General features: G+C 38.4%; 1 protein-coding gene across 2 annotated transcripts in view; it reads right to left on the reverse strand.

Moving 5' to 3' along the window:
* Positions 1–26,061, reverse strand: part of TSPAN13 (tetraspanin 13) — a 34,801-nt gene that overhangs the window by 5,361 nt on the left and 3,379 nt on the right. The window contains exons 1-5 of one of the 2 annotated variants that reach the window (XM_070470592.1): positions 24,402–24,419; positions 6,298–6,465; positions 5,269–5,349; positions 4,371–4,484; positions 2,708–2,821 (exon numbers count right to left, since the gene is read on the reverse strand). In XM_070470592.1, coding sequence (XP_070326693.1) covers positions 2,708–2,821; positions 4,371–4,484; positions 5,269–5,349; positions 6,298–6,465; positions 24,402–24,404 — 480 coding nt within the window. In that variant the 5' untranslated portion in view covers positions 24,405–24,419. Of the gene's footprint in view, positions 1–2,707; positions 2,822–4,370; positions 4,485–5,268; positions 5,350–6,297; positions 6,466–24,401; positions 24,420–26,061 lie in introns of those variants that run through there. The other variant, XM_020904986.2, reaches the window with a different exon arrangement.

Consider the following 26,061-nt stretch of genomic DNA (forward strand, 5'->3'; position numbering starts at 1 on the left):
TTTTGTGATTCCACGGATTGTAGCCCACCAGGTTCCCCTGTCCCAGGGACCAAACCCGGGTTTCCTGCATTGCAGGCAGATTCGTTTACCGTCTGAGCTACAGGGAAGACCTTCAACATGTACACATATGTCAAATCATCATGATGTACACTTTAATACCTTACAATTTTATCAATTAAACCCCAATAAAACTGAGATATATGTATGTGTTTTTATATTAATTGTACAGAGAGAAATAAACTTCTAGGCCCACGATGAAGCTGCTGTAATATTATCCAGGGTGCACATAAGCGAGTAAAAATACTTGGGTAACTTCTGTGTCCCTGTAAATGCTTCACTTCACCAGAAGTGCAGTATATTCGGCCAGCCAATACCCAAAGGCCAAGCCAACTCTAGACCTTCTCCTCCCAAACAAGACTGACTCTGTGGCCCCAGCTAACCAGATATTTTCCATTATTCTCTTCCTTATTCTTTATCCTATAAAAGCTCCTTGCCTTCTGCCTTATTCTGCAGTTCTCCAAAAGGAGACTGTCCACAAAGTGTTAAAGTTTGTTCATGTCACCTATACTGTCTGCTTTAATCATTTTTAACATATATAATCAAAATGAGAAAGGCCTTTCTAAACATACAAATCAACCATATAGGTAAAAGCAATAAATCTAACTATGTGAAAGTAACATCTATAAATTTTATTTAAAAGTCATTAAAAAAGTAAAGTCAATGCCCAAGAAATCGCAAGCAGACAAGAAGCCAAGCAGAGTGACAGACAAGAGGAAGAGGGGATGGGCGGGAAGGGAGGGAAGGAAAGCAGAGCAGAAAACCTTCTGTGTGGCTGTGAGCCCCCAGCCCTGGGCCCTCCTTTCCAGACACTTTCTGGGCCCTGTGGCCCGCTCTCCTCATCTTATAAAAAAATTTCCCCTTTTGTGGCATAGACTGAGTCACAGGGAATCCAAAGGGCCTTGACCAAGACAGACATTAGGTGGGCAACTGACAAAAGAAGAAATGCCAGTGATCCAAAAACACATGAACTTATTTTCAAATTCACTAGGCACATTTCCAAAAGAGCAAACAGAATTGTAATGCTATTTATACCTATTTAAACTGGCAAGTATCTTTTAAGATTAGTGCTTGAATCAAAAGTTGGTTTTGATTCTCCCCTCAATGGCCATTTGGCAATATTTATCAAACTCTTTTAAAATGCCCACATACTGAGTGTGTCATAGTTTACTTTTGGAGGTGTATTCAAAGAAAAAAGCTAGAGAATATAGATAAAAAATTACATACACGGAAGTTAACCATGGAATTACTTATTACAGGGACATACTGAAGGGGAAATTAAATATCCAAGAAATTAAATGACAGAGTGAACTTCAAACATACAAACCATTTAATATTTTTCTGATTTTCTTTTAAAGATAAATGCTTATTCTTAAAATAGCCTACCATATATTTCTATAGTTATGTGCACAATCTCACCTAATAGCATTACTCTATACATGCTATTATATGTTTAAAATAGAAGAGTAACATGAGCAATTAACACAACAATCATAGGGGTCCCACCATCTTTTTTTTAAGTGGGCATAATATATACAATTTACTCATGTCTACAAACCAGTAGCTAACCACACAGCACCTGCCCTATATCAGCCATTATTCTAAATACTGCAAGCTTTATTAGTATATATACTAGCTCCTTTAAGTATCACAACAAGTCTATAAAATAGGGGCTTTCCGTTATTATGCCTGTTTGAAAAGATAAAGAAACAGCAGAGAAAGATAAAGTAGCTTGCCCAAGGGCAAATAGTTAGTAAGCAGGGTAAGCAGGTTTCTAAGCACACAGTGCATTTTTTAACTATTGGCTCTTGTCTAGTAAACTCAAATTTAACCAGCTCCTTATTGGAAAACACCAGTTGGCCCAAAAATTCACTGTTACAAACAATAAACATTCTTGTGTATTCATTTTACAGAGTTATATGAACATCTCCATGAAATAAAGCACTGCAGGCAGAATTTATGAATTATAGAAAAAATTTAATTTTAATACATATTGACAATTCATATGCATCAAAAATGTCCATGGTTATCAAGCATTCAACAAAGATAATGAGGAATTCTGCATTCCTCAAAAATTACCAAAATAATATGTATGTGGTTTTGCTTAGACATTATGTCAATATACTATACTAACAATATAATATTATATAGATAAGAAATTAATAACAGTGGTTACTTACAAATTTTAGAAGGCTAGGAACAAAGGGGAGGGAGGGATAGAGTTGGAAGGTAATTTTCCAAAGTAAACCTTTATGTAAATGTATGTGTGTATACTACACATTAACAGATATATTAAACAATGTGAATGTGCTACCTATGCCAAAATTATACTTAAAGTTATAATTTATCGTACAACTCTAGAAATAGAAGAGACCCTAGAGATGACTCAGTCTAGTCTCTCCATTTCATCTGTTTATTTTATTTCACATAATTTAATGATCAAGCATTTCAGCCCTTATAAAGCAAGCTCTATCTTCTGATTTCAACCCAGGGGTCCTCCTATTACAATATTAGTTCTCAATGAAAACATCCATCAATATGTTCCAAAAGTTCAGTGCCATGCTAAGGCAAAATGCCATGCCTTAGAAAACAGAAATCCCTGTTTGTCCCTGTGACAAAGGTGTGAAGATACTGAGTTATGTGCACATACCTCTGTAAAACTGAAGAAGAGGCCGATGCCACCGACAAATCTCAAAACCTCTCCTGCATATTTTCCTATTATCGGAGCACAGGGTGAGCATGGGTGGCTGCTTTTCACACAGCTCTGTATCAATTAAAAAGAAAAAAAAAGAACTTGTATTGCAAAGTACATTTATAATGAGCAAGTTTAAAAAAAAAAAACCACCCACATAAATATTAGTGTCTGGAATACCATATCCAATTGGGGACTACTCTTCTTTAGCAGTGTCCAAAATTCTAAGCTGGCTCCCAAGATTCCCATCCCTAAATAATCACCCCTGGAGAGTGGATAGGATTTGTGAATATGATGGGCCCTCTCTCCCATGTTTATGTGGCATTACATAAGTCACTGTCTTCATAAAACGAAGCTGTGCTGTGAGATGGCTGTATAGGTAAGACCTGAGACACCAGCAAGAAAATGGAACTTCAGTCCTACAACCACCAGAAGCTGAATTTGGCCCACGATAGCTTCGTAGGAGACCCCAAACCTCAGAAGAGACTGCAGCCCTGGCTGACACTTCATTCTGGTGAGATCCTGAGCACAGAACCCAGTCAAGCCAAGCCCAGACTCCTGACTTAGGAAAACTAAGGTAATAAATGGATGTTGTTTTAACCACTAAAATTGTGATAATGCATTACACAGTAATAGAAAACTAATAATCCCGCAAAGGAGGCCTCATTGAGGGGATATCCAGCTCAGGGCTCAGCAAGGGGGTAATAGAAGTTTCCCTAAAACATAAACACATCTGAACTACCCAGGAGAGCCAAGCTGCACATCTATCCCCAGAGGACTGGGTCGGACCTGCAAGGTCAGGAGTCAGGCATGATCAACAGGATGGCTCTAATTGGTCCACTGCTAGCATAGTTTCCAGACAGAAAGGGCATCAAGTTGTGATGGGGAGGAAGGGAGAGAAGAAAGAGGATGGCTCCATGCGTCCTCCACCACGGGGATGTATAGCTGGTTGAGAAGCCCAATTTAGTACAGACCACCCGCCTCCTTCCACCCGGATAGGCTTCCAAACGAAGATATTTACTCACTAACCTACTATTACTTCCCTTTCATAACTTGTTCTGGGAGGAGCTGAATGGGAAGGAATTAGAGGCAAAGAACAAATCATCTTTGGTGTCTGTCTGGGCCCTGGAATATTCAGGACCCTCAGGAATGGATACTTGAGAACAGACAATCGATACAATAGTGTACACAGAATGGAACACTGGTATATAAAAAAAATTTTTTAAGTACAATTCAGCATCAGAAATTCCATGTCTATATGTGCTAGCGTAAAAGTCGCTCAGTCATTTCCAACTCTTTGAGACCCCATGGACAGTTTATGGAATTCTCCAGGCCAGAATATTGGAGTGGGTAGCGGTTCCCTTCTCCAGGGGATCCTTCCAACCCAGGGATCGAACCCAGGTCTCCCACATTGCAGGCAGGTTCTTCACCAGCTGAGCCATCAGAGAAGCCCAAGAATATTGGAGTGGGTAGTCTATCCCTTCTCCAGGGGATCTTCCCAACCGAGGAATCGAACCAGGGTCTCCTGCATTGCAGGCAGATTGTTTTTACCAGTTGAGCTATCAGCAAAGCCCATCTGTATGCAACACACCTCCAAAAATATTTTATACTTTGTACTTACTGCCGGACAGGTGTCATTTGGGCTAAAACTTCGGAACCCACAGCAGTTTAAATTTCTCTGGATGTCATTCCGAGCACTTGCTGTATTGTTCCAACCAACTTCCAGGAGCTGACCCTAGAAAAACACATTTAACATATACATTAAAATATGGGACTTCCCTGACAGTCCTGTGGTTAAGACTCTGTGCTTCCACTGCAGGGGGTACATGTTTAATCCCTGGTCGGGGAAGATCCCACATGCCACACAATGTGGCCATCAGTAAATAAATAAAATGTGTTACCCCTGCATAAAATGTATAAAGCTGGGGCCTGCAGCTGTTAATACTGTGTGTACCTAAAACAAATACTCTTTATAAGACCATCAAAACTTTTCAAAGGGTTATACTTCAACCTGCAACAAAAAGGCACCATTTCTATCTCAAGAATAAAAATTTATGTTCACGTGCAATTTCAAAGAAGCACTTGGTTCAAAGGGTTAGTTCTCAGAATGTAGCAAGGCAAATTTTCCATTGCCCCCAAACTGAGACCCATATTCTTCAAACAAATTAAAGCTTGAAAAGAATAATTTCCAGAATGAAACCACAAACATTCTGGAACACATGTTTCATTGCAAAATGGCAGGGAAAGACTGGGTGAACACCCATTAGCAAGAGCACTTTCGACCCTGTGAGGGCAAAATTCTACTTCAAGGATGCAAAAAATAGCAACATCTGATGTAGGGTTCAAATCAGCCCCATGAAAGCAATCAGGCACAAGAGACTTTGGCTATATAGAGGGAAATGGCATTCTGAACAAGAAGAAATTACTTTATATTCCAATCATTCCTCCCTCCTCCCTCTTTTTCCCATACTATATGGTATAATAAAGCAGAAAGAAAGAAAAAAAAAATCTTTGCTTACCTGTTGCTCCTGGTTCAGGGCTAAACAAGCACATGATACAGAAAACTGGACAATAAATACAAGCAAGAGAATAATCATGTACTGAGAATCAAAGTTAAGTATATTTCTGGAAATATTTAGAATAACATAAAACAGGTACTGACAACTTCACAATGCACTAAAGGAAGCCATCTAGAAAACAGAACAATGGCACTTAGGGAAACTTCAAAAAGAATACATGTAATTTTTATTTTGATAAAACACTGTGGGTATAATTACATAGAAAAATACTAACTACAATAATTATTTAAATGCTTTCTGTCATAGAGAACAGACATGCGGCTGCCAAGGGGAAGGGGAGTACAAAGGGATGGCTTTGGAGTTTGGGATTAGCAGATGCAAGCTGTTTATAAGAATGGATAAACAAATATAGTGCAGGGAACTATATTTGATATCCTGTGATAAGCCATAATGGAAAAGAATGTGAAAAAAATACATGTGATATGTGTACAACTGAGTCACTGTGCTACACAGCAGAAATTAAGCACAAGATTTAAATCAACTAAACTTCAATAACATTAAAAATAAATAAAAGCGGATCCATTGTAATTTCATTTAGATTAAAATAAAAATTGTTACATAGAAAAAGCAGGAAATAAGTATAGATAAATGTATGAAAGCTTTCTGAATATCGAGTCTTAAAAAAATCACTGAGAAATTCTCAACCTAATATTAAAGACCTGGAAAGGACCTAGAGGCCATTGAATCAGTTAAATGTAATGCTGAATTTGCAGCATACACATAAGACAATACTGAACTTGCAGAATACATTCTTCACGATGTGAAAAGAGAGCATACGTAAACATACAGTAACTTAACTTAGAAATGATCCTAACGTTGGTTGAACAAATACACATAGTGCTTGCCAGGAGCTGCTGTCTGACAAGTCATCTCCTGGTGGTAATTTTAAGTTCGTGTCATAAAAAGAGTAATCGACAAGGTAAGAACAAACCTAATGGGGGTAAAACTCCCAGTGGTAAAAAAGGATACGAAAAAAAGCAATACTTGATGGTGTTTCACAGCTCCGATCAGCCCCACTAACGCGATCAGGAACAGGAAGATGCCAACGGCGATGACCACGCCGACCACACGAAGACTGGAAATCAGCCCGAAGCCGATGCCCCATGCAGCAATTCCAATCAGAAGCAGGCTAACCAACTGCAAAAGTCACCACAAAGGGCAGTGAGCGGGGAGGGGAAGGGGCAGGCAAAAAGAAGAGGAAAAGTGACAACTTATATATTAATATCAAGGACATCCTTCAGGCACCTGCTTAATATCTTATGAATGATTGCTAACATGCGATATTAGAATACACATGTGATCTCATTGTAGTATTAACAAGTTTTAATCCTCAGACACGCTTTTAAAAAACAATCATCTATATAGTGTGGAGCCTCAGAGGCCATCTGGTTTACTAAACCTAAATGATTTCTACTTAAGCTTTTGAAATAATAGCATATTTAAAACTGCTAAACACCAATACATCTCAGTCTGACATACTAGTTTCCTCGTGGGGAAATCACATATCTTTCCTTCAAAGCCCAGAACAAGTGAACCTCTCTGGGGTGTCTTCCTAAGTCCCCAACAAACCAAATTCATTTCTCAATTCTCTGCGCCATCTCTGTTCTTCAAATGTGGTTCTATTCTCTTCATCACATTAACACTCTGATTCCAAGTTTATCTCTCATAGGAGTCTGTGAACAACTTAGAGGCCCCACGTTTTCACCTCTCTGTATTCCCCACACCCATCACAGAACTTGACCCTTGGAACAGTCAAAAATATCTTGCAGAACTGTTGCTAAAATGAACTGCTTTAGATATCATTATCTTTTCCATTAGCGTTCAAATATAGAGAGAAACTATTAAAACTTCTAGGATGAAAAGAGTGTTAAGAGATTTTAGCTACATTACTTAAACATGGCATTCTGAGTAAGAAGAAATAATTTTACATCCCAACCACTTAATTTATATTATAGAACAAAGTCGAGTGTAAGAGGTAAAACACAATCGGTCATTATCACTCAAAGTTACAGCTACTTCTTTGAAATAACACTTAAATAGCATGTGATATTAAGATTATAATCAATTGATAAAAGACACAGCTTCAGTAGGTATGTGGGAAGGGTGGGGATGGGGACTGAACAGGAAAGAGACAATATCTTCAAGTCAGTCAAGAGTTAACCATTTCCTGGAGCAACTTGACAGTTTTTAATACCTTGTTGGGAGAAATAGAAGTATGTAAAACAAACTTTCAAGCACCACTTCGAGGCCTAATAAACTGTCTTGAAATACAAAATAAGTCAATCCTCATTCAAATGATTCTTTACTGAAAGAATCTGAAATGTATAACTTTTACTGATGTATAAATTTTTATACATGTGGTCGTTTATTAGACACAAATTTTAAATGTCTTGGTACATAAAAATTCTTAAGATGTGTAGACGTATGAGTAAAATGGCTAAATACAGCAGCTGTTTGTATTTTTATCCACTTATGATAAAGCAGCAAAACTTGAGAACAAAAGCAACCATCTGTATTACGACAGGACAGGACCGAGTTACGGAGTTACATGGACCGGGTGGTCTGCACTGTGTACACACAGGGAGCTTTTGTTTTCAGAGGGAGAAGAGGAAAAACTTCTCACAAACACTCCTCATTTTCTCAACTGCTGCTTCTCAGCAGATCCATCTGCGTCTGTCTCTTTCATCACCTCATTCGCAGCCTTCTCAAACTGCAGACTATTTGGATGGACAAAAAGTCCTCGGCCCCATCACAAGTGAGCTTATTTCTGACTTTGTTGTATCCAAATATAACACATTTCCTTTCACGAGGTGTGAAAGGCAGAAGCCCGGAGGAGGTGTCAAGGAAGAAGAGGGCGATGCTGCTGGAGGGGCCTTGCCTCCATGGGGCAGAGGGCGATGCTTAGCATCCTCACCGCGTGGTGGGACGAAACACTGAACGTGGTCCATGTGCTCAACACATCAGACTGCCCTGCTGTATCGGTCGGCATTCTCCAGAGAAACAGAACCAAGAAGATACATATTGAGAGAGAGACACACGAGATTTATTACAAGGAACGGGATTATGTAACTGTGGGGGCTAGAAAGTCCACAATGCGCAGGGCAGGATGACAGGCTGGAAATTCTGGCAGGATTTCTATGATGCCATTTTGAGACAAAATTCCTTCTCCTTTAGGAAACCCAGTTCTTATTCTTAATGCGTTCATATTTCATATCGTACCTGAGGCCCACAATTACTGAAAGTCAACTGAGTGTAAATGTTAATCAACTCTAAAAAATACCTTCAGAGCAACATCTAGATGGATGTCTGAAAAAAAAACACCTTGCAATCACAGCACAACCAAGTTTTCTGTAAAATTAACCAGCACTCACCAGCTTCAAGTCCTGGGTGTGATGCCTGTTTATTTAATTAAATTCAGGGGCAGGACATTTACTCTGTATTTCTTTGAGTTTTAGGGCCAAAAAGATCAGAATCATGAATAATATGATACATAAAATTCTTCTAATCCATAGTTTTGAAGAATCCTTTTGGGAATCATTCCAAATCCTTAATGATATTAATGAAACTCTTGCCACAAGTTAAATATTCATCAACAAATGTTTGGTGCCCACTATATACCAGAAGCCAGAGAAAAGATGCCCCTACAAAAACACAGATTGGCAAGCTTACTCTGTAAAGAGCCAGAGAGTTGCCATCTGGCTTTGTGAAACACACGGGCTCTGCCATAATTATTCAATCGTAACACAAAAGCAGCAACAGATAATACATAAATGAGAGAGCAGGGTTGTGTTCCAATGACACTTCATTTACAGATACTGAAACTTAAATCCATATAATTTTCATGTGGAACAAAATATTCTTCCCTTGATTTTTTTCAACCATTTAAAAATGTAAAAACTTAATTTTACTGAGGCTTTCAAGGGCTAAGTCAAAGATCTCTCTTGGTAAATGTCACACAGCACTTGAAAACATGTGGGTTATTTTCAAACATCTTTTGATATTGATTTCTAACATAATTACACAGTGATAAGAGAATATAGGCTCTGTATGAGCTCAATACCTTTAGGCCATGAAGTCTTTGCACCTTGTTTTATGTCCCTGGATATGTTCCAATGTCTCCTGGCTTATAGTCTATGGCAACTTAAAATAGAATCTGTATCCTGCTGTTGTGTGAAAAATCTTAATTATGTTGAATTGGGTCATAAAGCTTTTCAAGTCTACTATATCCTTCTACTTTTCTGTCTATTCATTCCATTAGTTTTTGATAGTTTGATATTGAAACTCCAACTAAAAAATCTTATCTACTTAAACTGCAATATATAATAGAACAATATGTAACATTGTTCTGTATTTTCCAAGTCTCCTGTAAATGTGTTATCATACTTTCATAATTTAAAAAATAAAGAAGAAAAAAAATTTTTTAATAAAATAAAAATGTACAATCATTCTTATTTGGCAGGTTGCACAATAACAAGCAATGGAATGGATGTGACTTATGGGCTGCAGCTTGCTGACTTTCATTCTAGAATTCAACATAGGAGAGAATGAAAAAAATCACAATGGTACAGACCATTGCTATGTCAGAGATATTTTACAAGGTGGGCCATAATATAGAACAATAATCAACAAACAACAAAAAAAAAATCCAGAATGATGGAATAAACCAAAGATTGCAAAGAAACAGTAAGGTAGCAGAGTGTAGGCTGAAAAAAATGACCCCAACTGAATACTACCATATGAAGCAAAAGAATGAATATTATATCGTATGGCAAAAGATGTCACTAAGTTAAGGGTCTAAAAAGGAGAAGCTTATCTTGGATTATCAGGTGGTGTCTAAATGTCATAACAAGTGTCTTTGTAAGAGAGAGGCATATATGTATAACTATGGCTGATTCACACTATTGTGTGGCAGAAAACAACAGCATTGCAAAGCAATATTCCAATTTAAAAATAACCCCCTCCCCCCAAAAAATGAGAGAGCGGCAGAGGGAGATAAGAGAGAGACAGAAAGCAGACAGCAACAAAAAGACAGAGGCAAAGGGCGATGGCCCACAAGCCAAGGGATGCTGGCCGCCACCAGAAAACAGAAGAGGCAAGAAGGCAAGTAACAGGTTCTTCCGTGGGGCTTCAGAGGGCGTGCACTCCTGTCAACAACCTGGTTTTAAATACCTGGCCGCTTGAACTGTTAGAATAAGTCTTTTGTTTTTAAGCCACCATGTTTGTGGTCATTTGTCACAGCAGGCCACACAGCACACACAAAACAATTCACACATTTGGGAACAAGCAAGTCAGGAACATCTGTTAAAGAAACCTACCTGATAGTTTATCACTAACATAATCCCCACCCGCAGAGCTGAAGTATTTAGCTATCCCTGTCAGGACCCTCCCAGCAAATCAAATCCTTTATTTAAAACAGCATCATTTTAGCAACAGGAGAAAACTGTTCTCTGCTCTCTCAGCTATCCAAGGTGGGGGTGGGGGGGTGGTGGGTAGAGCACTTTATCACTTCCATAAGAACTTCTAACTCCCAGACTAGGCATTATGTGGTTACTGAAAACATCATCTAGAACATTCACAAGCGTCTCTGCTCTGGTTTTTTTTTCCCTAGATGTGTGGTCAGTCATGTCTGACTCTTTGCAACCCCATGGACTGTAGCCCTTCAAGCTCCTCTGTCCATGGGATTCTCCAGGCAAGAATACTGGAGCGGGTAACCATTCTTCTCCAGGGGATCTTCCCCACCCAGGGATCGAACCTGTGTCTCCTACATCTCCTGCCTTGGCAGGCGGATTCCTTACCACTGCACCACCTCAGAAGTTTTCTGTGGACCTCTCTGTCAAGAATATCCCTCGCCAAGTTCGCTCTGCTGTATCTTTAATATAGTTTTAGTCTATCTTCATCACTGACACTAGGCACCTCTCCTTCAAAAACATTTGAGAGGGTATATCAGTTTCCTATTATTGCTTTAACAAATTAGCACAAGCTTAGTGGCTTAAAACACCACAAAAGTGCACTCATAATTCTAGAGGTCAGAAGTCCAACATGGGTCTTACTAAGCTAAAATACTGGTGTCAGTAACACTTCATTCCTTCTGGAATCTCTAGGGAAGAATCTGTTTCTATGCCTTTTCCAGATTTTTTTTAGTGACATCTTATATTTCACTGTTGCTTCAAAGTTGTCTTTAAAACTAAGCACACAGAGAAACAAAGCCTAGAAGTGAACGGGCTGTGTGTTCACAGAAATAAAAACCCCACACGGTATGTGCTAGTAGGTTTGCTCTGAAGACAAAGAATGGAAATCACAAGATCAAGTAGCTATCTTACCAAGTTCTAAAAAAAAAAGATTTTCTATATTCAGATGCAAGTTTAAATATTTCCTCTTCAGCAGTCGTTCTAGCAAAACCAATGTGGCAGCACAAAAGGAGAAAAGGAAAGAAAAAAGAAAAAAAGAAAGAAAGAAACCATAAAAACACACATCAGCATCAAAGGTCAACACAAGGTTAAAGGTGAGAGTTCAAGCATCAGAGAAGCTAGAGAGACAGGGATTCTAGAGGCCACCTGAACTCCCTGGCCTGTATATTCTCTTCCTCCATCTTCAAAGTCAGCTGTGCTGTATCTTCAAATTTCTCAGGCTGCAACAAACTTGCTTCTCTAAATATATCATACTCTTTGAGTATAAGCCACCTATATCCCTCTTATACGGACCTCTGTGATTACATAGGGCTCCCCCAAGTAATCTAAAATAATCACTCCATCTCAAGCTGCTTAATTTAATCACATCTTCAAAGCCTCTTTTGTTATATAAGGTCACACAGGCACAGGTTCTAAGGATGAGGATGTGTACCTTGATGGGAGAGGAGTACCAGCCTATCACAGAAGGTTCTGAGAACATGGGCAACTGAGTTACACACATAGCTGAATCCTTCCTGCTACACATAATTTAAAATATTGAAAAAAGACTTCACATTTTATTTAAATATACAGCTGACTGCTGAGAAACTATGGGAAATTTCCACAGCCAGAAAGGAAAGGAGAACTGAAAATCAGAGTAGCAAGCATACAACTGGCACAATGGGGCCATGAGAATGTGGAAAGAAATTCCCAGATCAGAACATCACTAAAGGGGAAGGACTTGGGTTTTAAACCAGGCAGACATGAGAAGTGGAACTAAGACCCATGTTTGTCTAGACCTCCGGAGCACTGTATTTTTAGTATAAAAGGTCACAGAAAAATCACACCACCACCCTCAGGAAGACAGTAAAGATTTTTGAACCTCTTCAAAGTCTGCAAGAAAGAGAAACTCCAAGCCTACCATGCCCACGTTTGGAGGCTAAAAGTACATTATCCAGGAACGCAGGAATCTTCAAGCCCAGCCATTCACATGAAAGCTGGTGCCGGCAGTGATGGCATTTAGAGGAGGAAAGTCAAGGAAGCAAATTCAAAATGACTCAGGAGGGACATTTTTGAACCTCAGTCCTCACACCATTCCCAAAGAAAAAATAAAAACTTTGTTGTCAATCAAAATTCACAAAACATGTAAGAAAAGAATCTACCACAAGAGACGCAACAAACACAGCAAAAGGCAAAGAATTAGAGCTCCAAAGAACCTGGGGTAATAGGACCAACTGAATGAGATTAAAATTCAAAATTTAAACTACCTAAATACATAAAAGAAGGAATAAAAACAACATGGGGAAAACAAAACTCTATTTAAAAATGCAGACTTAAAAGACAGCCAGATAGAGCAAATCTAAAGAAAGCAGAAAGAAGTGAAACTACCATAGGAAGGATAAGTAAAACTTCATTAAAAAAGAAAAAACTGACATGCCTTCAACAAATTGGTTTTTTTTCTTTCCATTTATTTTTATTAGTTGGAGGCTAATTACTTTACATCATTGCAGTGGTTTTTGTCATACATTGAAATGAATTAGCCATGGATTTACATGTATTCCCCATTCGGGTCCCCCTTCCCACCTCCCTCTCCACCCGATCCCTAAATTGGTTTTTTTTTTTCCATTTATTTTTATTAGTTGGAGGCTAATTACTTTACAATATTGTAGTGGTTTTTGTCATACATTGACATGAATCAGCCATGGATTTACATGTATTCCCCATCCCGATCCCCCCTCCCACCTCCCTCTCTACCCGATCCCACTGGGTTTGTTTTTTAAGAAAAAGAACAAGAGTAAGTTCCTCCAAATTTCCTTACCTGAAAAGAAAAGTTATCAGAAAACCAAAGTAAAAATCATACTCAATGGAAAAACCTGAGAAACATTTCTTTCAAAATTCAGGAGTAAGACAAGGGTGCCAGCCATCTCCACTTCTATTGAGTACCGGGGTAGAGGTCTTAGATAACTATGTTTAAGAGTGAACATGGCACAAAGATGAAGGATAAACACAGCTGTGCTTATTCAAATTAATGGGAATACCTATACAGGAAACCCAAAAGACTGTAAATACTATTAAAATTAGTAAGAACCAGAAAAGTTGCTAGAAATAGGATCACTATCACAAAAATCAACAACATGCTGATGCACCCCCAAATCTTTTAATGAATTCCTTTAAATGCAATTTGTAATAGGTTCCCAAAATATAAGGTATATACAAACAAACAGGGAAACCTAGAGTGGTGCAATTCACAGGGGTCGTGAAGAGTCGGACACGATTTGGTGACTGAAGAACAACAACAACATAAACAAATCTAATAGAAGTATTAAAAGATGTCCATGGAGAAAACTGTGAAATGAACTGATGAACATGAAAAAGACCCAAATTAAATGAAGAGATGTATGTTCATGGTTGGCAACACTCATTATAATAAAGCATCAATTCACCTCCTATTTAGCCTACAAATTTCATGTATTTCTAGTCAAAGTCTCACTAGATTTTAGATCATCTATACCATGATCCATCAAGTTACATGGAAGAATAAATGTCATCCAAGAGCTAGGAACATTTTTAAGACTAAGGACAAAGGCTGTGGCTGCTGCATTTTTTCTCAGCCCAGCTACAGTATCACTAGCACAGTGCATAAGAAAAGCTTCTAGTGGCAATCCAATCTTTGTCAATGACTACATTTAACTGTCCCAAATTTTACCTTTGTTATTGCTTTTACCATGCTCTGCAAAATCTGAGTCTGACTCTACAGTTTTTGGATCTATTTTAATTAGTAAACTTAAACATATAAACAAAAAGGACTAAAAAAGTTAAAAATAATCCAAACAAATATCAGAATTTATTATAATAGTTTGGTAATTAAAATCAAGTAATTAAACAAACAACGCAGACTTGAAGAGATATGGAATTCTAAATCAATATGGAAACAGTCTTTAATTAATAGCTTTTTCACAATTACTTTCCCATTTTGAAAAATAATAGTAGGAATCCCTACCTCACACCATAGCTTTAAAGCCTATATCTAAAAAGCAAAACTTAAAACTTTGGCAGGGAGAAAGTACAGAATAATGTTTTGCCTTTGGAGTTAAAGAAAAATTCTTAAACAAGACTGCCCCAAAGCACATATAATACAAATATGGCATATGGCAATTACTATATACAAGAAGTATTCAAAATGTTTTACATTTACTAACTAGTGGGCTTCCCTGATGGCTCAGATGGTAAATTGAATCTGCCTGGAATGCAGGAGACCTGAGTTCAGTCCCTGGGTTGGGAAGCTCTCCTGGAGAAGGGAATGGCAACCCACTTCAGTACTCTTGCCTGGAGAATCCCATGGACAGAGGAGCCTGGTGGGCCACAGTCCATGGCATTGCAAAGAGTCAGACACGAGTGAGTGACTAACACAGACATACACAATCTTCACAACAACACTAAGAGGGGTCTAGTACTACTGCTCCCTCTTCCAGGAGGGGAAAGTTGTGCACAGAGATGTTAAGAAAGGGGCCCAAGGTTACACAGCAAGGAAGACACAGAAGTGGGATATGAATCCTTGTTCTTACCTACCAAACTAGAAATGACATTAAAACTGCAAATTCTATATGATAAAAAAACAGGCAAATGTAGGATATGCCTAGGACTAGAGGATATTTATAGCACACACACATATTTTAAAGAACACCTACAAATCAATTTAAAAAAAAAAACAATGAGCACATTGGAAAGTGGTCAAAGGTAATAAGAGACAGTTCACTGAAGAAGAATCCAAAAGGCCAATCAACAAATGAAAGGTAGTAAGTACTTTTGGTGAGGGCTGGGAAAGGGAATGGAGAGTGGGCCTTTAACTGTACTATAGCTTTCAGCCTCTTAAAAAGAAAAAGGGAATTCCTTCATGGTTCAGTGGTTAAGACTTCTTTTTCCAATGTAGCGAGTACAGGTTTGATCCTTGGTGGTCAGGGAGCTCAGCTCACACATGCCTCATAGCCAAAAACCCAAAACATAAAGTGGAAGCAATATTGTAACAAATTCAAAGAAGACTTTAAAAAGGAGAGACAGAGCCAAACACTAATTTTGTAAAAATCAGTCTGTTGGGCTCAGGAGAGTATACCATATTATTTTCTGTGCATATGAAACATTTTCCTAATTAAAAGTAGCCTGATGATGTAACAGCCCCCTTCTTACTGGAACACTAAAACTAAATTCTTCTGCTTTGCTTTCTTCTGTAAGTTGGTCCAACTTGCCTCATCCAGACTTCATTCACACTATTCCCCAAACACAGCTACTTATATCAAGATAGTCTCATTTGTCTCTAATATTTCACATCAATTCTCATCTGTGCATCTCCAGGTACTATCCACATCCTCCCCCCCTACAATGTGCTGCCATTTAGGAAAAGGGAAGCCTTGCAAATGAAGGTGGTACAGAAGTGAAGGCAGCAGGCAGCCCTTTGCTCAATCTTTACTTGTCTATCACACTTGGGTAGATGCACATGTGAAACTTGATGCCACCTATAATTTCCCTTAGGTTCCCATATCCTACAGGCACACTTGTGCGCACACACACACACACACACACACACAAATATACATTCTCATTTGTAACATGGAAGAGCACTTAGATTTAACTATCCAATCTAAAACACATCTGTCATTTATTACTACAAAGATGAAACTGTCCAAACATATTTAAGTGACTCAATTTTCTGATAAAATCCCCCAAATATGGTTTTTTAATTAAAAAATTGAGAACAACATAAATGTTTTCGTGTGTGTGCGACTGTAGTCTCCAACACATTATAGCAAAAATCCCTCAAGTCCTCATAATTAATCGTTTAAATCAGAAATAACACCTAAAAGTTATGATATGCATCTAATTAGATTTGATTACCAGTGTGTCTAACTTTCACTAAGAAGGAGCCTTTTAAAGACAATAAGGAAACAATTTATTTCTGCGTAGTAGTAATTGCATGTTATGGTTTGTTTGTAATTTTGAAGAGAATGGGATTATGTAAAAGTCTACCAAATGAGTGATATAAAAATTATTGATTCCCATAAAACTACTTCTACATGTATAATTAAAAAGCCTATTTGTCACTAGAACCTGGTAGACAAAGAAACTGCAAGAATTTTTTGTTTAATAGTAACAACAGTTTCCTTATGAGATCAATTGTAATAGAAAGTAAATTTAGACCTATGACAAATACTTTCCTTCCTTTGGGAGACAGAAGGCTGATAAAAACAAATTACGGATCTGTTAACTTGTTGACAGTGATTTTTTTTATGAGCAGGAAGCGCCAACCTTTCCTGTTTTCTCTTTAAAACAAAGAAAAGTGAATATACAAGGAAAGCTTTTAAGAGAGTACAAAAGCTAAAATGACAGGCCACACCAAGACAAGATTATAAAAGTGTCTACAACTGGCATTGCTTTCCAAAGCAAATGCTTAAAAAAGGAGGTCTGGCAAAACTTCTAGTGCACAAATGGATAGATTTTGATGAAGGAGGGCGTCAGTGGCACAGTTATCTGGCCAGTGACCTTAACCAAGTCTGTTCATTTTACAGGCGAATAATCCGAGTAGCAAAATGACATGCTTGGTGACAGAGGCAGAACTGGGGCAAACTTCCCATTTGGTGCAATTTTTTTATCCCGGTAGGACTATATCATAGTGCCTACCAGACATATAAAGAGGCACTATGACATAGTGCCTATATTATAGGTCATCACAGCAATATAGGTCATTTTTAACACTGAGATATAACAGCAAAGACAATATTATAATGCATAAGAAATTATAGGTCTTGCTTCATAGCCAGATTGATATGGGTTTGATTAGCATGTCCTTAACTTACTCCCTAGCAGACCTGGTTGCACAGTTATAAACCAGTAGTAAGGTCCTCACTCATACCGCTTTGCTATTAGATAACTACCAAATCCCGGCTTACTAATTTTGTGCTTATTTTTCTTTTACCCAACCTGGAGAATTTCTCACATGTGCTGACATTCATGTACAAGTTCACAGTGCACTGCCTGGAGTAGGGGAGCAGAAAATTCTACCCAGGATAAAGAGTCCTTATCTCTGAGATCATTCTAGCAAATAAAACTGCTTAAAACTAATACACATGCATTTGTGCACTTTTTTGGATCAATAACAAACAAACAGCACCACTCCAGAAGAAAGGAAAAAAAATGTCGTGCATAATGTTCTTTATCATCGAGTTTAAGTAGGTGCTGAGGCATTAAACCACTGAAACTGTTAGTCACTCGGCCGTGTCTGACTCCTTGCAATACCATGGACCGTGGCCCACTAGGCTGCTCTGTCCCTGGGATTCTCCAGGCAAGAACACTGGAGTGGGTTGCCATTTCCTTCTAGAGTAAGCCTTTCAAATGATGACGAAGTTGCTAGAGCATTCTAGAATTTAAGAAGATTCAGGCAAATTCCTGCTCAGAGGACAAAGGATCTCTGTAGGGGACACATGGGGCTTTTACAACCAGCACATATATTTCTTATAAAACTCTTAATTCTCCTGTCTCACTGGTCTTCTCCAGTCACTGCTAGTAGCAGTCACGGTTACTCATCCTCCTGCTCACAGTAGCTGGTCCATGGATTGGGCCCAGAAACCAACATGGTTAACTAGTATGTCCCATATGATAATCCAGGGATATTGAAAGAGAAAAGTAAGGACAATTAAAATTGATTCTGCCAATGGCTTGTCTTGTACATGGAAAGTTCTGGCCTAAAAAAGAATCTATGCAGAGGCAAGCTGGGCTGAGAAGTGGACAGAAGGGGCAAGAATTCTGACCTTTTTTGAGCCCCTTGATCCAGCCATACTTGATGATCTAATCACTGAATTTCCCAATTATATCCTTTTAGGAGTTTGTACTATCCTGCAAACACATTAAGTTCATTTATAACTTATAGAGAATTCAGCCTAATACAAGCTTCATCTTGCAAGTGTTTATTATAACTTTTTAATGCTTGCAAACTTGCAGTGACTGTCTACCTTCCCTACTGTGACCACCTTCCCAAACTAAACTAACTATAAATCCTTCACTTTGTCAATGGGCTTTTAAAAAAAATTACGAGTACTCCCTTTAAGCGATATAGGCTCTCTGAAACTGGTTCCTCTTGGGACCAAACAAGAAAGGAATCAGTGAGCCAGAGAAATGTCCGAGGCCATCTTCCTCCTACTCACACCCTCCCCAGGCCTGAACTCTAGCCTCAACTTTACTGCTGAGCAGGTCAGTGGTTGCCTGTAAATTGGGACCAAAGGTCATGCAACAGAAAAGAAGGATTACAAAGGAGGATAAGGAAATTTGGGGGCTATGTGCAAAGTCTTGAATATGATGAAGGGTTGACAGGTCATGTGTGTGTCATAGCTTTATCTCATTTATACTTTAAATACATGCAGTTTATTGTATTCCATTAATACCTCAACAGATCTGTTCTCTCTCACACATACAGCTTTATAAGGAAAAGCATTTTATAGCATCATCCTTTTTCCAGAATGGAACAAAACCTTATACCAAAAGTTGCAAATGTAATCGGGTGACAAGGAAGAAAGTCACACCCCAAGGATGGTAGGGCAGGATGACAGAGGAAGACTGGGACGTTGATAACATACTTACACTGTACACTGGCTCTAGACTCCTACCTCTAGACATCTTGCTACATGAAGACAATAAAGCTTAATTATCATATGAAGCAGAGTAGCCAGGTTTCTGTTACCTGCCTCTGGACTCTACTCCTAAGAGTAGATAAGCCAATGAGATCAGGTCATTCCCATGCTAACTAGTCCAAATCCCAGGCTAACTGGGGGTTTCCTCAGTGGCCCAGAGATAGAGAATCTGCCTGCAATGCAGGAGACACAGGAGATGAGGGTTCAATTCCTGGGTTGAGAAGAACCCCTGGAGTCAGACATGGCAACCCACTGCAGTATTCCTGCCTGGAGAATCCCATGGATAGAGAAGCCTGGCGGGCTACAGTCCATGGGGTCACAAAGAGTCAGACACGACAGAGCAACTGAACACACACACCAGACTGACAAATACAAGGGTGTGAAGGGTCTGGAGGTAATTCATTAGCCACTACTCCCCACCTCCAGCCATACTTTGCATTCTTCTAATGAGTCCTCTCCACTTTGAGGGCCATACAGACATAGCACATGGTGACCTGATACTCCTAGCACCTGGCTAAGCGCCTGGTACAGAAGAGGTACTCAAAATATTCTGCTGTCCTAAAGAGCTCATGAGCTCACTTATTACGTGCTAGAGATGCTTATTGCCAAATCTAATCAACAGTTGGGAGGAAGAAATCTAGCTTAATGATCTTCCAGATTATTCTATCTCTATATAATCTAGAAAAGAGTTTCACTCTTTCATCAAATACCCACCACACTGTAGAAACAAGATGCAAAGAGAGACCTGAATCATTTCTAGACCCCCTACATTTTTTTGAGCATCCAAATTCTATCAGGGTAAGTGAACTGCTCTGAGGATGAAAGAGGAATGTAGGACCTTTGAAAAAACTGGATGCAACTCTGTAGTTAAATTATTCAAAAATGTTCTGTCAGCACTAGAGCAAGAGAGAAGTCGTGATGATAGTGGACAGTAAGAAACTTAAAGTAGTAATAAGATTTAAAGGGGCTATACCACCAAAATGTAATGTGGCATCCACAGATAAATGAAAACTAAGGCCCCAGAACCCTCCCTCTCCATGCTCCAATAGTCAGAATGAGAGATTACATTTGACACTGAACTCTCCCTCTGAACTTCTGCCTAATGTGGGCAACTGAAGAACAATTTTGTGATGACTGAGCATGTATTTCTCTGATGCCAAACATCTGGACACAGATTTGAAAATTCTATAAATAGTCTGGGTATTGCATAATACTTAGCTAAATATTAAGCATTTTGCAATATCCAGACATTTAGTGCTAAAGCCAAGACCTCAATTCTTTGTTTCATTTTCATTCCTCAAATGACACAACGAAGGCTGACGTGCCATTTGTCACAGTTTTCTTCTCTATGTTCTCCGTGGTGCCAAGCAGACTGCTTTACACTTACACGGCACAAAATGGATAGCATATATGTTATCTGCTGGGAAGAAATTATATAAAGAGATTCAAAAGTAAGGGATCCTGACTTGCCATCTTCCAAAGATAAGTGGTTTAAAGTAGCTCTCACAGCCACCAACGAAGTTTCCACCACAACCTACATCCTCCTTCTTCAGTACGGTTCTGGGAGACAAAAAGCAGAGTGATGGGCAAAAAAGCCCTGCACTGACTCCTCCATTCAATACACCAGATGCCAACCATATGCCAAGGCGGTGCTGTGCATTCAGCAAGGCAGAAGTAACTGGGACATGGTCCTTATTTTTGAGGGGCATACAGTCTTAACATGACAAAATAAAAGGGCAACTGCTTTTTTCAATGACTTCTTCATTGATCAACTTAAGAATCATGTCTGAGCAGCATCGGACACAGATGCTCAACTCTGGCTCTTTAAAACAACGTGCACTCGGCTTCTAAGACACCTGCCTCGACCCGGTTTTCCTCCTACCTGGCCAACCATTCCTTCTCAGGCTCCTCTGCTGGCTGCTCATCTCCCAAAACTGTTACTGTAACAGAGTCCTTGGTTCAATTCATGGATCACTACCCTTCTCTACCTCACCTCCCTAACTGGTTGATTTCATCCAGAAGCAAGGCTAAATACTACTCTCTACAATGATGACTTGCTGAGTATAAACCTCCAGCTATTCCTCTCCCCTGAAATCCATCATTATTAGTCTACCTGCTATCTGGCATCTCTACCTGGGAATCTGACTGGCATCACATCCAATACTGAACCCCTTACTTGCCTTCCAAAGCCTGTCCAACTGCAGTCTCCCCATTCCTGTTAATAGCAGATTCAGCCAGCCAGTTGCTCAACTGGCCTCTCTCTCACCCCAAGCTCATCCATCAGGAAATTATATTGGCATCACCTTCAAAATCTGACTCTCTCTCTTACTTCCATTACTATCTTATGAGTCCAAACCTCCATCATCTTTGCTTAAATTACTTCAATAGCCTCACATGTGGTCTCACAGTTTCCACATTTGTCATCTATAATCTGTTCTCGATTCAGGAGCCAGACAAACTTTTAAATGAAAACCAGGCCCGAAGCCACCAATGGCTCCCCATTTCCCTTGGTATAAAACCTCAAATCCTTCAAACTGGGTCCAGAAACTCTGACTCAACTTTAACCACTCTACCCACCTCTTGCTCGCTCTGTCCCAGCCCTAGTAGACTCTTCTCTGTCCCTTGCATACATGAGAAATATTCCTTCAGGATCTTTGCAAAGTCATTCTTTCAACCAACTTTTTCCAGATGTCTGGTCATCTCCTTCAGTTTCTGTTCCACTGGTGTCTTCCAGAGAAGGCCAATTCTGACCACCATATATAAAAATATGCCTTCATCCTCCCCTACCCACCACACTCCCCCACCAAATTCGTGCTTCATCCTTCTTACTCTATTTTTCTCCATAGCACTTGTTTTGTTTTTTTTTTTTTTTAACCTTCTTTTCCCAGGTGGCACTAGTGGTAAAGAACCCACTGCCAATGCAGGAGACATAAGAGATGAGGGTTTGATCCCTGGGCCAGGAAGATCCCCTGGAGGAGGGCATGGCAACGCACTCCAGTATTCTCGTTTGGAGAATCCCATGGACAGAGGAGCCTGGTGGGCTACAGTCCATGGGGTTCGCAAAGAGTCAGACACGACTGAGCAACTAACACCTTGACTTTGATGATGTCTAACATTTACTTCTTTGCTTATCATCTATCTTCGCCTTCAAATGTAAGATCCATGAAGGCAGGACAGTTTGGTTTGTTTTGCTCACTGTTGCCAATGCTCAATTAATATTATTGGAATAAATAAAAGAAAATTTATTTGGCTTTATCTAGTAATACTTTATATTAGATTAATAATATACTATATTAGATTAATAATATAATGAGCCCTAGACAACTATGACTATAACATAATTTCACAGGAAGTTGATTTGTTCAGGGGAAAGGTGACAAGAAAAACCTCAGACATATAGATTTTGACCAACAATGGGAGAAGAAGAAAATAGTATTTCAAGAAACAGATTCTACAGTAGACTGATAAAAGTAATTCATATTTATTATTTTTAACCCAATGCTAATTTTCATGTCTTAAAATATTTGCTTGTCTTCTAAATTTGATTTTGATCAAATTGCCATGTTTATGCAAGTTTTCATTCGGTATGTTTTACCTCTGGTGAAAAGGGAGAAGCCAGTTCTGCAAATTCAATTCAAGAAGTTATTTAGAGTATAAGCTCTCTGTTAAAAGAAAACAATGTCAGGAACTGGAGGATGCAATATAGAGAATGCTATGATCTCTGCCAACTACAGCTGAGAAAAAAAACAAACACAAATTATCCACAGTATGGAGCATTAGTGTGGTTCAACAGAAAGGACAAAGTAAAATAAAATCTTCCAACACTTAATTCTCAGCCCTCACTGTAATTTAGAATTAGCTAGAAAGCTTTAAAACAGGGTTTTCTAACCAAAAAAATGACATGCCTCCTCCCTCGCTCTGAATCCTGATTAAATTAGTCTGGGGTAGCACTCAAGTGTTGCAGCTCCCAAGTGAAAATTTAAGGAAACAGTTCCTTCAGACTAAAGAAACAGGAGGCTTTCGGTAACTTTACAAAGACGGAGCAAGGTATGCCAGGTCAACAGCGGAGGATCAGTGACGACAGGCAACAAAGGACAAAATGTCTGGGAAAACCTCTGTGGCCAAAACACATGAAGAGACGCACATGGTGAAAGATGCTGAACAACATGCTAAGGAATTTGGGTTTATTCTGTAAGAGTTTTCATCCATTATTACAAGTAGGTTTGGATTATTCATCGTTCAGTGACAAGAAAATATGGCGGATCAATTCAGATGAAACAGGATATGAAGGAAGGCGAACTAACCCTAGCCTGTCTTCACCAGTAATTCAAATGTGTTTGAGGTGATGATGGCCCACTTTTAAACTACCTAAAACTGTATGAAAATTAAACCACTGAGATGTTCAAAACTCACTTTTCAAAAGTAGACTGAAATACAGCTATTCCCTAAATAAATTTCCTTTCTTTGTAAAACCTCTTAATTACCTTGTTAAACTTGGTGAAAGAAAATAACCTCATTTCAAGTGAGAAAGGACGTAAATGGCACCTTTTGGTCCTCTATTTTAAAATCAAAAGTTGGGAAATTTCACAGACATATTTGGCACAAAGGCCAATTATAAATACCAGCTCAACAGCATCATGTGAAAATTCCAGGTTCTGTAAATAGTGAATCATTTTAAATTCAAAATCCAAGTAAATATTCAGCAACCACTTACATATTTTAAATCCACTCAGTATTTTGAACAAGTGCCGAGAAATAACATAAACCTACCTGTATGTTAAAATAGTAAATAAGAATAATTTGAAAAATAACGAGAATTTTGAAAAATAGCAAATACAATAATTTGAAGGCAATTACAATAAGTAGACTTTTTTCTTTGGATGAAGTACTAGTGTTTTTTCCTTTATTTTAGAGCACAGATTGGAAAAAAAATTATACTTTTCTAGTCCTCCAATGACCAGAATAGGACTCAAAACAATATACAGATAAGTCATTCCATGTTTATACTCACCATATCTCAGCCATTTTTTTTCTTACAACTGAAGGATTAGTATTACTATTTTGAGGGTAGGAACTCTTGTCTCTGTAGTTAACATCAGCCTGTAAGTGTTAGAAACCCCAAAAGCTTGAAAACCTTTTCATTATAACATATAGATTTGTAATTCTGAAATCTAAAATAATTCAACTTTTACATGAAGCTGTAACAACTTTTTTTTTTCCCCATAGTGCATCCAAAGCATTTATCCACATCCTCTCCTTTTATCCTAAAAACTCCTTGAGGGAAAAATGAAAAATATCATCCACCAGTCTATAAATGAAAAACTCATGGACACATTTGCCTGAAGTTAAATTCCAAGCAAGCTGTAAAGTTGAAATTCAAACTTAGGTTCTCTTCCTGAATCTAGTTCTTCTCTCCATAAACTGTCCAAATATATGTATTTTATTTGCTATGTTTTACCTATTTTAAGACAATTTCAATTTCAGAGACACTTAAAATGGAAATAAACATATGTCTTATAATGGCTGTAAACAGGTATAATTTTTGACTGCACAGAGGTTTTTTTCCCCAAAGCAACCCAAGGTATTGGGGGAAAAAAAAATACTGCAAAAAATATCAATAGAAACAAACTTAGAAAGATTTTAGAACAAATATAACAAAACTGAAACTTCTGAAATGACCTTTCTTGTTTAAAGACTACAAGTTATTTTCTGTTCTTAAATTCTTAATTAAAACTATTCATACACACACATATTATAACCAGCAGTCCAATTCCTAGAAGTCTTTTCTTCTCTGCTTGAGAAGAAGGAGATACAAATCTTCAAAATGTTACATGTTTTAAGATAACACTTACCTCATACTTCCTAAAATTCCCCACCAAAAACCTAGGAATAATTTTTAAAAGCTATTTTTCACTTTTTTATCAAAATATTTTCAATCAAAATTATTTTAAAATAAACTATTAAAAATAAAATAGACCATTTTCCTGAAGCAGTTTTCACTTGTATCGACATCCTGAACAGTATCAAAAAGACCTGAGTTATCTCCACACTTCCCCAAGTCAATCATACTTTCTCTAACCCACAAGGATCTCCCTTAGTCCTAAATTTTATGGCTCCTAAAGTCAGTCCTTCCTTTACATAGCATTCATTTTCCCACCTCATAAATCCTAACTATATCTTGTCTTCACTGAGTAGGTATTTGCCTTTGTGTGTGTTTATTATTTCCTACAGTTCTCAGCAGAATACACACAATGGGAAAATGTTTATTGACTGAAGAAAACTCTTGAGATCATATGTAGAGAAGATAGTGAATGAAAAAGAGGCTCCATAAGGCATGCTTATTTCAAAGCCATTCGGCTCACTGCTGTATTCCTAGACTGAAAACAATGCCCTGCACACAGCAGACACTCAATAAGTATCTGGTGAGTGAAGAAACATTGCTTCTTCAAATGTAGAAAGTTCTAGAGCAAGTCACTCATATGACATCATGAAGGTACATGAAGAAACCATAGCTTCTGCCTTTCCTGCTGTATCTATAAACTTGATATTCACTACACTAATGTAAAACTGTTCAGTACAAGCATGTGTGTAGATGCACTTAGTCGTATGTAGTAGTTGTAACTTTTGCCACTGCATGGACTATAGCCGGCCAGGCTCCTCTGTCCAAGGGA

Source organism: Odocoileus virginianus, chromosome 1 (genome assembly GCF_023699985.2).
Source record: "Odocoileus virginianus isolate 20LAN1187 ecotype Illinois chromosome 1, Ovbor_1.2, whole genome shotgun sequence".
NCBI lineage: Eukaryota > Metazoa > Chordata > Mammalia > Artiodactyla > Cervidae > Odocoileus > Odocoileus virginianus.